General features: G+C 35.7%; 1 protein-coding gene across 1 annotated transcript in view; it reads right to left on the reverse strand.

Annotated features, from left to right (window-relative positions):
• LOC129241040 (uncharacterized) overlaps nucleotides 1-12,064 on the reverse strand; it is a 59,881-nt gene extending 47,817 nt beyond the window's left edge. Inside the window, exon 1 of the mRNA XM_054877202.1 lies at nucleotides 11,255-12,064. Coding sequence (XP_054733177.1) covers nucleotides 11,255-11,270 — 16 coding nt within the window. The 5' untranslated portion in view covers nucleotides 11,271-12,064. The remainder of the gene's footprint in view (nucleotides 1-11,254) is intronic.
• Nucleotides 12,065-14,522: the final 2,458 nt, after the last annotated feature.

The following is a 14,522-nucleotide window of genomic DNA, read 5'->3' on the forward strand; positions in this document are numbered from 1 at the left end:
TTGTCTAAGTGGTGAAGAGGGTCGCCGTGGATTTAGTGGGGGGAAGTTGTAGGTTCCTCGCAGTGAAGTAGCGTGAAAGGCAGGCGAGGTAGTCGTTTACCTTGTCCCCGGTTCATGTTTGCGGCTGCTTTTCCACAAAAGGATTTGGTCGTTTATTTGTGTTTACCGTCAATTTGAATGCAGTTTTGATTAATAATATTTGCCATCAGCTGCGAAGGTATTTGGAAGAACTAGCCAACCTTGTATTTTACCGAAGGTGTATAGAGTGAAAATAGCAAAATGCGATTGAAACTTGAAATGTTGGATTGGCCTTCACAGTCGTCTAATGCCGACCCTATTGACAATCAAACAATTATTATTGCAAATTCGGCTGATTAGCTCCACAACTTGTGGAGTAATCAACACAAAATATGTCTCATAAATGTGCAGCCATTATAAGTAATGGTGGTGACTGTACATTTTATTGAACATATTGTGTTTGTTCTACAAATTGAGGGACCTAAATTTTAAGCCGACTCCAAACGGCAGATATTTTTTGGGAGGAGCTGTTTCATGGCAGAAATACACTCGGAGGTTTCCCTTAACTACCGTGGAGTGACCGCTGTTAGAAAAAAACTGCTCTGGAAACTCATTGAAAGTTTCATGGCAGAAAATTCGAATCTGGGCTCTTACGAATGACCGTCACGCACCAGCCTATTCTGCTACAACGGTTGCCAGAGGATTTATTTGGTAAGTAAAGTAAAGTTAAAAAGTTGCTTTCGTGCAATGTCGATTAGTGCGAGCAAAGTTACTGCGCCCTTGTGTACGATTGTGCACGAGTACCAACAAAATGGGCCAGTTCGCTAGACTCAAATCAGATAACCATTCCAGCGAATTTACTGTCTATGTTTTATTGATATTTATTCACAACATCTTCAGTTATTTGTTTTACAAATCTTTCTCGATTTGCTACTCCAAATACTTAAAATGTCACACTACGGCGGCAAATCGTCACGGAATGCTTTAAGTGGTTATACAAATCCCTCTGATTTTTACCCCCACCCCCCCTGCTACTTTTACTGTAAGCATACACATACATGTATACATATATAGATGTATGTATATGTATGCGCATGTATGTATATGTGTATGAACCAGCGAAGTACAGTGCTGTGCAGTTCAATGCACTTCAGGCGAGTTGGCCTACATTATCGACATGTGTTTTCTTGTATGTGTAGTAGTAGTAGTTAGTGTAAGTCGTACGAGGCACAAAAATTTTTTTTTTTTTCTTTTTTTGTTTTGGGCCTATATTTTTTAGTTTTGCTACAGTTTTTAGTTATTTCAATTTCTATTTGTTTAGTTTTGACTCGTTTTTTCGCAAGTTTTTACGCTAATGCGCCCAACATGTGTCCACAAGCGAAAGGCAAAAACACAAAATGCATTAAAATCGCGCGCAAAAAGGTAATATAAACAATGTGAAAATTTCAAATACATAGTAGCGGAGCGAAAATAAAGCAAAACGCGGGCAGGCAAAAATAGAAAATTAGCTGCGCAACTGTTTATGTAGGCGCATAAAAGTGCTGCTTGCAACACATGTACACATACTTTTACATATAAGGCACATGTACGTACATCTAAAGCAAATGAGGCGATGGAGTTACGCGCCAAAATTGCATGTTGCAGCCTTTCAGCAGAAATTAAAAAAATTGCAAATGTTTAGAAAAATGCGAAAATCTCGAAAATCGCGAGAATATACATAAATATGTATGTATGTGTGTATGTAAGTGCAACGTATGTATGTATGTGCACACAAATATAGACATATAAAAGCGCACCGCAATTGCTGCTACCAACACATTTGTACATACATATAAGTATATATGTATGTATGTATGTATGTATGTATGTATGTATGTATTTATATGTATGCTCGCATAGCGTTTGTTGCATCGCCCAATTCCCCGCCTCGAATATGTTGCTGCTGACAGGCAGGCAAGCTCTTAAGCGGCAAATGCTGCACTGCCGATCATTTGTGGTTACGGACCGTTGCAGCCACTTCTTTTGCAGAAATCAAATTTAAAACAAACAAGAGGTTGAAAATTCTTTGCGAAAACGAAGAAAAGTGTGCAGAAAACTGGGATACAAAAGAAAAACAGTGGTGAGCAAAACATTTGCAACCAAATTCGAAATCATAAAAAATAGTTTTGAGTGATGGAAATCTTTATTTTATTCTCTACGCGCTTCATTGCCTGCCTGTCTGTATACTGCCGCAGAATATTTCACAGATGTCAAATATGATTGATATATGACGCTATTTGCAAAAATTGTAAATCTGGCGATAGCGTGATTAATTTTGCGCCACCTTATATCTTCTATATTTTCTTGCTAAAAGTAATATTTATGCACTGCGCTTTTCTCTTCGCCTTAATTTTAACAAACTTGTCGATTTGGTAATGCCAGATTATAAGAGTAGTAATGCCAAGAACGGCCGCGTATCCCAATGGGTTGGTGCGTGAGTACCATTCCGAAGTAGATCTATATGTGTCTGCAGCGACAGCCAAGCTGCGTTCATGGCCTTAGACAGCCCCCAACCACTTCAAGGGTAGTCGAGTTCTGTAAATCCAGGCTGAACTATGTCGGTAGACATAATAGCCTGATGCTAACGTGAGTCCCGGGACACGTGGGTATCGTGGGTAACGAGACCTCTGACTCCTTAGCTAGGATGGGGCCCGGAGCCCGTTCTGCCACTCCATTCTGCAACCATCAAAGCCACGGTTAGCAAATGGGTTACTCTAACCCACAAACGAGCTTGGCAGGCTGAGAGAGGCTGCAGATGGACAAATCTGATGTTACCTGTCACGTCCGACCGACTGTCGCAGTTCCTCCTGTCACTAAGCAGAGGGGACTGTCGGAGACTGGTTGGACTGATGACGGGCAACTTTCTATGAGCAAAGCACATGGAAAAGGTAGGCATCTCAGACAGTGCACTCTGCCCAGCATGTGGCGAGGAGGATGAGAGGGCGAACCTCTTTCTGTACGTCTGCCCAATCTTCGCTCGAATCAGGCTTGAGGTCTTTGGCAGTGATGTGTTAAGAAGCGACCACCTTGGCTCCCTGGCACCACAAGATCTTCTCAGATTTCTTCTGAGTGATGTACTTGTTAGTCTGTCCCGACAAAAGAAAAACCATTTCGAAGTCCTTAAGTTCTGATCTCTGTGCATGAAACAGCAAAGTGATAGAAAGTTTTTTAATAATATCGGTCGCCCCTCGGCAGGCAATGGCAAACCGCCGAAAGTATTAATGTCTGAAAAAGCTCCTCAGCCGTTCAGAGGCGGCGTAAAACTATAGGTTCCTCCATTTGAGTAAAACATCAAGACGCACGCCACAAATAGGAGAAGGAGCTCGGTCAAACATCTAACAGAAGTGTACGTCTAAATTATTTATTTATTTGTTTTATCTGAATGCATTTTACCTCTATTAGTTAATGAATGAATATTTTATGTAGTTGAAAAAAAGTATCCCAAGTAAAATACCCCAACTGGTTGGTTGCAAAAGCTTTGATCTCCACTGTACCTTAACTTGTAAAAAACCATCATAATTTTTAAGCAAATATTACAAAACTATTCCCTCATTGATAGCGGAAGCTAGTTCCCGCTCCACTTTCCTCGCAAAAATGTGCTCCAATTTTTAATGGCACTAATAATTGCATTGCATACAATGTGAGTAAAAGGCTTTTCAATAGGTGCACTCAAACTCCGCGTCAAATTTGGCGAAAATATTTCTTTGGTCCAGATATTTAACCATCGGACGGAAGACAATTCAATAATTCGTGGAAAGCAATCAAATTTTGTATTGCCAAAAGTTTCGTATGCTGAATTCGATAAGAAAAACCACCTTCAGTAGTGAGGATCATTTCTCGTTAAGTGGCTTTATAAGTAAGCAAAATTCTCAGACGAAAATGAACGTGAGACTCATGAGATGCCTCCACATGCCGAATGCGCCACCTACATTGAAGTGTCGCATGTAACATTCGCCCGAATTTACAAATATATTTGGCACATAAATTCGCTGATGCATATGAATTAATGAAATATGAAATATGAAATACCACTTCAACTGTGCGTTTTAGATAATTTCACAGTTGAAGCGCTCCTAATGAAAACCCCTTATACCTTCTTTGTGCCACATGCAACTCGGCTGGCTGCATGGAAACAAGAAAACTCGTACATTTTGTGGTTTTTACTACTTTTCATGTTTATGCGAATTTTTGTCGCTATTCTTCATAATACATACATACACACATCCACACATACATACTCTTTCTCTTGCATTAGAATTTTTACTTTATTTCGTTACATTCTGATGTCGAATTGAATTGGCTGACTACGAATTGGTAACGAAAAAAAATAAAAATTAACTAAAGCGAATTGGTTATCAAGAAAAACGAATAAATTGAATTGGAAATGCTTTCATGTACATACATACACATATATGTATGTATTATGTGCGCTTATATGCGACCACCGAATACTTTACAACCACTGCTGTTCTTCCGATGGCTCCCTCAGCTTTGTAGATTTCGCAGTCTTGCGCTTAGGTATAGTTCGTTTTTTCCTCAATTTTCTTTGTGAATTTTCATTGAAATCTTTACAATCGAAAAAGGTCACTGATAGTTCGAGCGTTGAATGCGGAAGCAAATATATGCGGGTATGCGCTCGATAGAGCATTTATTCTCACCGCATTTATTCAACTTAGGAATGAGAAAAGTAGAGAAGAAAAGAGAGTGGAAGTGAGGAGAACCACAAAAGAGTGTTATGTAAATTTTAAAATTAACCAGAAGTTGCGTAAGGGGAATTTTAAACTGATGGAAGAGACTCTCGAAAAGACTGAAACTCGAGTATGGATTGGAGTGTAAGGTTTTTAGCGTATTTTGTCAAATTTTCAATTTTCATACCAACTGCGAACAAGTGAGACCAACTATTGGAATATGTTGTTATTGATAAGTCAAAAAATGGGATTTATCGGATGGCATTTTTGATTTAAAAGTATGCCTGAGCCTGATATGCCAGTTAAATGCGTACACGCAAGGAAGGTGACAAAATGAGAGTGAGGTGAAAGTTTATGAGAGGATTTAAAGTTTATGAGAAGATTTAAAGTTTATGGGTGGACCTCGAGTATTATGAAGTGGAGCTCGAAGTAATCAATTTTATTACTTTAGATTTTAATTTTAGAACAAAAAATAATAGGACTATGAATAAGTTCGTGCGGTTTTTTTCGAAATTTGAAACTTTATTGACGTAAAATGGTTACAAATTTAATATTCAAAGTATTGTCCATCGCTTGCTACTACTTTTTCCCATCTTTCTGGCAATTCACGGATTCCCTTTGTGAAAAATTCGGTCGGTTTTGCCGCAATCCACGAATCGATCCATTTTTTGACTTCATCGTAATTACGGAAGTGCTGGTCAGCCAGGCCATGTTGCATCGATCGGAAGAGATAGTAATCGGATGGCGCAAGGCCTGGACTATACGGCGGGTGGGGTAGGACATCCCATTTGAGCGTTTCTAAGTATGTTTTGACCACTTGTGCAACATGTGGCCGAGCATTGTCATGTTGCAAAATAACTTTGTCGTGTCTATCGGCGTATTGCGGCCGTTTTTCTCGCAGTGCTCGGCTCAAACGCATCAATTGTCGTCGGTAGACATCCCCCGTAATCGTTTCATTCGGTTTCAGTAGCTCATAATACACAACACCCAGCTGGTCCCACCAGATACACAGCATAACCTTCAGGCCATGAATATTCTGCGCCGACGTCGATGTTGAAGCATGGCCAGGGTATCCATACGTTGCCCGACGTTTTGGATTGTCGTAATGGACCCACTTTTCATCGCCAGTCACAATTCGATGCAAAAAACCCTTTCTTTTGTGCCGTTGAAGCAGTTGTTCGCATGCCATAAAACGGCGTTCAACGTCTCTTGGCTTCAATTCATACGGCACCCAATGGCCTACCATTCGGATCATTCCCATGGCTTTTAAACGTTTGGAAATGGTTGATTGATCAACTCCCAAAGTTTTTGCAACCTCTTCTTGCGTTTGAGCCGGATCTTGATCGAGCAATTCCTCCAATTCGGTATCCATGAACTTTGGCGGCGCACCCTCGCGTTCTTCGTCTTCCAAGCCAAAATCACCACTTTTAAAGCGTGCAAACCACTTCTGGCACGTTCGCTCAGCTAGAGCATGCTCACCATAAACTTCCACCAAGATACGATGACTTTCGGCTGCTTTTTTCTTCATATTAAAATAATGAAGAAGAATTCCCCGCAAAAACACATTATTTGGCACGAAATTCGACATTTTCAAGTGTGGTAAAAATATTGTTGTTTACGCTTCAAATAAAAAACTTATACTGACGTTTGTGCCTTACGACAGTAGCTCTCCAATGAATGTTTGGAAATGTGGATCGATGGAATAATAATCAAGTTACGCCATCTGTTGTAAAACCGCACGAACTTATCCATAGACCTATTACTTATATTGTTTGTTTCATAAAAATATTTGCTATTTAAATAATTTCTGCTTGAATAATTTCTTTAATACTTTGTTTAGCTTTGTCTGCATAAGCAAAAAAAATTGCCAAAAATTAACCGTATTTTGTAGCCACTTGCAACTTGCATTTTATTATACTAAAATTTAATGGGTCGTCAAGCTGCATACCAAAAAATATTCTAGCAAATCTGATTAAAAAGTTCGAAATTTTACTGAAAATTTGTAAATTTTCATAATATTTGCAGAAAGTTTGAAAAACGATCTATAGATTTTGCTACATAATTTTAAGTCATTATATAAAATAGAAAAATTTATAAAAAATTAATACACACTAAATAAACAATAGTAAAATAGCCAAAATTGGTTAAAATGTCACGTAACTATTTTAATGTCCTTGAGTGTACATACATACGAGTATATACAGTAGATATTATTTTTTTTTTGAGTTCTTTTCTAATTCTAAAAAAAAAAAATTGAAAAAAATTAAAAAAAATAAATTAAAGCTAAAAAATAAATATTAAAAATTAAAATAACAAAAATATTGAAAGCTAAAATAAAAAAATATATTAAAAACATAATAATAAAAATGAAAACAAGAAAACAAATACTAAAAACTAAAAAAAAGTATATCAAACCTAAAAAAATATTAAAAACTGAAATTAAACAAATAATAAAAATTAAAAAAAAAATATTAAAAACTTAAGAAAATATTAAAAACTAAAAACTAAAAAACAACAAATAGTAAAAATTAAAAAACATATTAAAAACTCCAAAAACAAACAAAAAATTTAAATTAAAATAAAACAAATATTTAAAAAAAATTTAAATCAAGCATATATTTAAAAAAACGAATAAAATTTAAAATAAAAAAATAATAATAATTAAAATAAAAGCAAATATTAAAAAAAAGAATAATTAAAATAAATATTAAAAAAATTATTAAAAACTAAAATAAAACAAATATGAAAAACTAAAAAGCTGTATTAAAAACCAAAAACAAACAAATATTTTATTAAAATCGAAAAAACAACCAATAGTAATATTAAAAACAAACACAAATATTAAAAACCAAAACAAATATTAAAATCTGCAAGCAAAAATAAATGCACGACAATCAAAGTTTAGAAAAAATAAATAACTAAACGTAAAATCAAAGAGGTGCAAATAAGCAAATGTAGAAAATTATAAGTAATAAAGAAATTAAATTAAAAGAAAACAAAGTACAATCACCTACAACCTACCTACAATCAGGGCTAAATAAAGCAAAAAATAAAATATGGCTCGCAAACTGAGGCGGATGAACTCGCCAGACAAGGGACCTGTGCGATGATTTCTCCGCGAAGGGAGGGGATTGGGATCCCCTTGACCACCTTCGGTCCGGAAAGATGGGCTTCGACCCACTTAGCAAGCGCTGTGCAAGTACGCATGCTTGTAAAGGTCGCGAAATCCTTGTGGCCACGTATGGATCGGAGGCGCTCGAGCGATATGCTGAGGTTGACAAAATCTCAGCTCGGGGGGGGTTTTGGGTCTTTTGAGGGTGTTCTCACAGGATACTATCCGCGAGGAATGCATACTGTGAGCCTTGGAATTACCTCGAGCCCTTTTTGTGTCAGCTGAATGGAGGATGAGGTGGAATCATCTCAGCTGCCCTGTTTTTGCGTGGCTAAGATTTAGGCATCTTGGCTGTTACTTCTTTGCTGCGCCTGCTGATCTAGCAGGACTTGATATTAAAAATCTGATTAATTTCATCAACAGCACAAAGCAGTTAACACAACCGCGATGCAGTCAACGTTCGTAATCCACATTTACTAAACCCATTCTCTTTCCTCGGTTCGATTCGATTTCTTCGACAAAGTGTGCCCACACTTTGGGCAACCATTTTTAACCTAACCTCTACCTCTACAGCCTCTACATTTCAAATAAAGTTTGTTTACCGAACCATTTTATTTTTTGTCAAAAATTTTTGGAGAACTTCGTTTCTATCTTTTTTTCTTGTAATTTTTAAGGAACATGCAATAAAACAATTTTTAAGAATTATATTGTATTTTTCGTTAAAAAATTTTTGGGGCAAATGATGAATTTTTGTTATTAATTTTTTATAAAATTTACTTTACAAAAATGTTTAGAAAAAAAATTAATAAATAAAAGAAACAAAAACAAATTAAAAAAAATAATAATAAGAAATAAAAAAATATTAAGAAAAATTAAGCAAAATAGAAAAGAAAAAAAAAATTTGTAAACCTATTTTTTAGTAAATTTTATAAAATATTAAAAACAAAAAAGACATTTTTACATATTTTCCATATTTTTTCTTTTTTTTAATATTTTATAAAATTTACTTAAAAACAAATGTTTAAAAAAAAAATTTGTCTTTTCTTTTTTTGTTTTATTTTACTTAAAACTTTTTTTATATATTGTTTTTTTTTTTAATTTTACTTTTTTAATAAAATTTTTTTTTTAATTTTTTAATTTTTTTTAAATTATAAAAAAAAACTAATCAATATTTTTTCAAACTTTTTTTTTTATTTTGAAGATTGAACATTGTCATTTATGAATGAAAAATAATATCGTTCAAATGACTGCCACGACAAATGTCGTCCATGTCTTCCTCTTCAATTTTTGGAAACAAAAACTCGTTGAGCATGTCACGGTAACGCTCGCCATTTACTGTAACCGCGACTCCCCGCTCATTTTCGAAAAAAAAATGGCTCGATGATGCCGCCAGACTAAAAACCGCACCAAACAGTGACCCGTTGTGGATGCCTTTGCTTCTCTACAATAACGTGTGGATTTTCTGAGCCCCAAATCCGACAATTTTGCTTATTGACGTAGCCACCGATGTGAAAATCAGAAAAGATCAAATCGATCAAAATGTTGCTACGTACGTATTTGAATATAACTCGAAAGTTTCATAGTGGAATGCCCCTACTTCCACTATGAAACTTTCAAGGGTTACTAAGCATAGTCTCATAGTCTCTAATTTTCTCTACTTGTTTTTGGGGAATTCAGCTGGAGTGACAGACCTAAGCCGGTTATTTCGTTAGTGTTGTACCGGTAAAGCGCCGAAACTTCATCGATTAGCTCTGCAAATTATACGTGATGCTCCTATTAAATTTATGTTATTTATTTATTTATTTATTTAAGTCTTATGTAACAACAGTTCCCTTAGATACTATTGACAATTCTTCTGTGCTTCAACTACGAGAATTAATGGAACACTAAAATTATTCTAGCACAATACGATTGGATTGTGGGTCCACTAAATTAAAAGATCAGAGGCCGAAGTGAACATTAAAATCAAAATATTAAGATGTTTCAAGAAAAAATGGTTCATTATTCCGCAAACAGCATTGACGGATGTGATAAATTAATGCATTCTAGAAGAAAGGGGTAATCTATTATAGCATTAATAATAAGTACCAAAGTCAAATGAGGGAGAGAGAGAGAGAATAATTCCCCTGCAGTTTAATGATTTTCAGTTGATTAGCTCACATCTGGCACTATACATCTATACAATTGGATTGTATGTAGATCCACAAAATTCAGAGATCAGAGCGCGAAGTGAATATTAAAATCAAAGTATTTAACTGTTTCAAGAAAATGAGTTAATTATTCCGAAAAAAGCGTTGAAAGATGTGGAATTAATGCGGTCTACCATAGAAGAAAGTGGCAATCAATTATAGGATTAATAACCAAAGACAAATGAGAGAGAGAGGTCCCCTGCAGTTTAATGATTTTCAGTTGATTAGCCCACTATAGGATTGGGTTGTAGATCCACAAAATTCAGAGATCGAAGGGGAAGCAAACCTTAAAACGAAAATATGTTGTTTACTTGAATTATTTCTGACAAAGAATTTTTATAAAGCAAAGACTTACATGCACACCTATATAAGTAGTACCTATTTTAATTTCCGTAAACAACTGTGCAAATCTTGTTACGCAGAATAATATTTCAACAGCAACAAAATTACCTATATTTTTATTCTCCAAATGAGTTTAGCGCATCTGACAAAAGTATTTTCTATCTAAATAACCAAGACTTATGCAATTTATGCTTGCATAAGAATGAGGAGTATAAATGGCACAGCCATTGATAATAAGGCGCATAACAGCTGCCAATGAAGAAATAATTTTAGAAAAGTAGGGTAAAAGCAGAAAAGTTTAAAAAATTAACAAAGCAAAAATAAAAGGAGTGAAAAGAATTGTAATATCGTGGGTGTGAAAGAATTTTTTTTTTGTGATTTTTTTATCATAGAAACAACAAACAGAAAATCAGATTACAAAGAAGTTGAAAAATAAAGGAGAGCACATAAAAAATAAATAACAAGGGGAGTGCAGAAATGTAAACAAAAATGGGCCTAAATTAATTTTACAGTGAATATCATAAAAAAATGTTTAGATAGCGCTGAGCTTTTCCCATGAGCTGGCGCAAGCAGCAAGCAGCTGTAGAGATAGGCGAAATAATATATTAAGAAAATGTTAAATAAAATCGAATAGACATACATATACACATATATGTATGTATGTATGTAGAGGAGAGATAAATACGGTACTATAATATTTTTAAAGACTATTCCCATGCTACTATTTACGGAGAAATGTTGAAGAGAACTCATTTTACTTCTACAGCTAGACAATAAAGTTGCTATATATATACGTATACATATATATTTTACGACTGAATTACTTAAATTTGAATATATTTTGAATATTTTTTAACATTTATTACCACTTAGTTTTCTCATTTTTGTGCTATTTGATCTATTTTTTGTTACTGTCGTTCGAGTCGTTTGATTTTTTGTTTTTTTTTTACAGTTTGTAAAAAAATTTTAGATCAAAGTACAAATGTACATACATTTAAAACGAGGTTTCACTGTATACAAATACGTTGGCACAAAGTCAAAAGTTCTTTTTATGTTCATTTCTTCTCTTCACTTATTTTATACTTATTTATTTTGCTGCTCATTGGCAAATTCTTTCTGTTCACACACCAATAAAACACTTTACTTATACACTTGCTCCACATACACAAATATGTATGTATTTTATGAATTTTATTTAACATTTTTTCCCAATGTAAATAATTCGTACTTTGCTTTTTGGAGCGAAATTCACAAAGTCTGCTGGAGTTTTAATTTTCTTATTTATTTTTCAATTGTTTTCATTCTTCAACTGCGTCATTCACTGCAAGGACTCCAGACATTTTTTTGGTTGGTTTACGATTGATTTTGTTTTTTATTTTAACAGTAATACTTTTTTGGAAGCACAAAATTTCATATTTAGCAGACAAACAAAAAAAAAGAAAAACAAACGTCAAAACATTTTAATATTTATCCGAATTAGAATAAAAAGTAGCCCTCAGCTACGAAGCGCACAAAGAAAAGTTTCCAAATAATAAAACAAAAGAGACAACTTTTAATAGTGTCAATCAACGGCACGGAAAATCGCGAATAAGGAAAATCACGCATCGCACATTTTTACAGTTCCACAAACTCAAGGAGACTGAAGCCGAGCCAACGTACGAAAACACTGTACACTGTAGACTCGTGGAAAATGTAGCAGGCAGCAGCGCATATTCATACGTGCAATACAGTAGGTACATAATAAGTCACACAATGTTGGTGGTGTTGTTGTTGTTGTATGTGGATTCAATTGCCAGTCTGCCTGCTACTAGCCTAGCCTGCCTGATTACGCGCCGCGCTCTGTTCGCCTACCTTGGGCCAGCGCGTATGGCTGGCAGACTTCTGCATATTATACGCGGTGCTCTTTAGTAATTGTCCGATGCTGGCAATGCCGTTACATTGTTGTTGCTTGCACTATTATTATTATTAATTTATTCGTAATAATTTATACAATTAAATTAATATAGTACATAAATTAATAAAACGCAACATTGTATAATGGTTTAATGCTTGTTGTACACCCTGTGTACTCAAATACTCCAACATTGCTGCTTTACATGGTAGCAGTTGTTGTTTGAGGATTTTGAGCGAGTGTGCCAGGCAAACAAACATGGATGGTATTGCAGAGAAAAGAGGCATATCTGCAAGCAACAAATTAATAGTAAACATGGAGACTTGTGTGTTGTTATATTGGGGAGATAAGTGGGCAGCAAATTCAGAGAGCAAAGTGACGAGTGTGGAACTAAAGTGGGGGGGGCGACAAACTGTTTTTGTGTGCATACGAGCAGTATTACCATGTTTGGAGTTTTTTCTTAATTTGGTAGGATTTTTCACTTTTGATAGGTTGGTAGGTTGTTATGAATTTTGGCAAGTATTTTAGTATGACAACAATATATAAGACGCATATGCATGCATATATACAAATGTATGTGTATACATATATGTACATCATTTGCTAGGTGTTTAGCAAAACCTACATTGAATAATCTTGATTTTGTAGTTGTAAAAGTGGAGGACTTACAGGGTTTGATTGAAAAGTAATGAGCCTTATTTTTTTAAGCAGTTTTATTAAACCTTTTGGCTTATACAAATAATATTCTTCAAAATAGCACCCTTGAGCGGCAATACACGACTGGTAGCGGTCCTTCCACTGCAGGAAACATTTTTTAAACTCATCCGCCGAAATCGCGTTCAATTCGGCTGTCACAGTTTTTTGGATCGCCTCGATGGAGTCGAAACGTCTCCCCTTCAGCTTTCTTTTCAGGCGCGGGAACAAAAAGACGTCCGGAGGGGACAGGTCTGGGCTGTAGGAAGGGTGGGGAAGTACCGGATCCTCCATCTTGGCCAATGCAGAGGTGCAGAGGAAGGCGGTGTGCGCCGGTTCATTGTCGTGATGAAGGCACACACTTTGCGCATTTCAAGTTTTCCAGTCACGATTTCCCGCATATTGTAATAAGTTAAATTTAACTCCTCACTGATCTCACGTAGACTAGCACGACGGTAAATGTTCAAAAATTCACGAACCCGGTTCACATCTTCGTCTGTTTGCGTCGTCGAAGGTCTTCCAGATCGCTGTTCGTCTTCGTCGTCCTCCCGGCCTTCCTTGAACGACTTGTGCCACCGTTTTACCTGGGCTCTGGACAGAGATTGATCTCCGTAAGCTTCCTTGAGTAGCCCAATGGCTTCCTTACTCGTTTTGTTTAGCTTTATGCAAAATTTGATCGAGTAACGTTGCTCCAACGATCGCTGCATTTTCGCCACTGCAAAATCCTAACACACTTTTTGGCCTCACCGGCTGATTCGGTTGATCGCTCTCCAGACGCTCCGCGCGGGAAGACTCATTACTTTTCAATCAAACCCTGCACAATTTTTTATGTACTGTATCCAGACAACAGATGGTTTATTATAACAATGATTTTCATGGCAGAAAGGCACTCCTTGGCTTGACCGAGTGTCAAAGGGAATTCATAAAAAAAGCTTCAAATTCTTTGGAAAAAGAACATCTAAATTAATTAAAACAACTAACAATATTTAGACACTGTTTTTATATTTTGCTCTTTGAATTTCTTTAAAATGTGCTATGCGATTAGCTTCGATTTACCGTTAGCCCTGCTTTGCAATGATCAGTTTGATACTTTCGTTTTATCATTTAGTGAAAATTGTTTGCTTTATTCGGACGTCCAGCCATACTGCATCACAGATATTCAGCGAGATCAACACGCAAGGACCCATTGATTTCTGAACAAAATGTAGAAAAACGCCTGTCTTTTGCGCTGTACCATTTTTCTGAACCAGAAGATCATTGGGACGACTTTATATTTTACGACGAGACAAAGATAATGCTGTATTACAATGATGGATCGACTAGAGTATTGCGCAAGCCCTTGACAGCTTTACAAAATCGAAATATAATTCTTACGATTAAATTTGGAAAAATTTCCGTTATGATTTGGGGGTGCATTTCAAATAAAGGAGTAGGAGACTTGGTGTTTATTGACGACACAATGGATGCCAAACAATATTTAAATTTTACCAAGATAACGATCCAAAGCATAAGGAGCTTAATTCGCAGATGTGGCTTCACTACAATTGCGG

This window comes from Anastrepha obliqua, chromosome 1 (assembly GCF_027943255.1).
Source record: "Anastrepha obliqua isolate idAnaObli1 chromosome 1, idAnaObli1_1.0, whole genome shotgun sequence".
In the NCBI taxonomy this organism is placed as follows: domain Eukaryota; kingdom Metazoa; phylum Arthropoda; class Insecta; order Diptera; family Tephritidae; genus Anastrepha; species Anastrepha obliqua.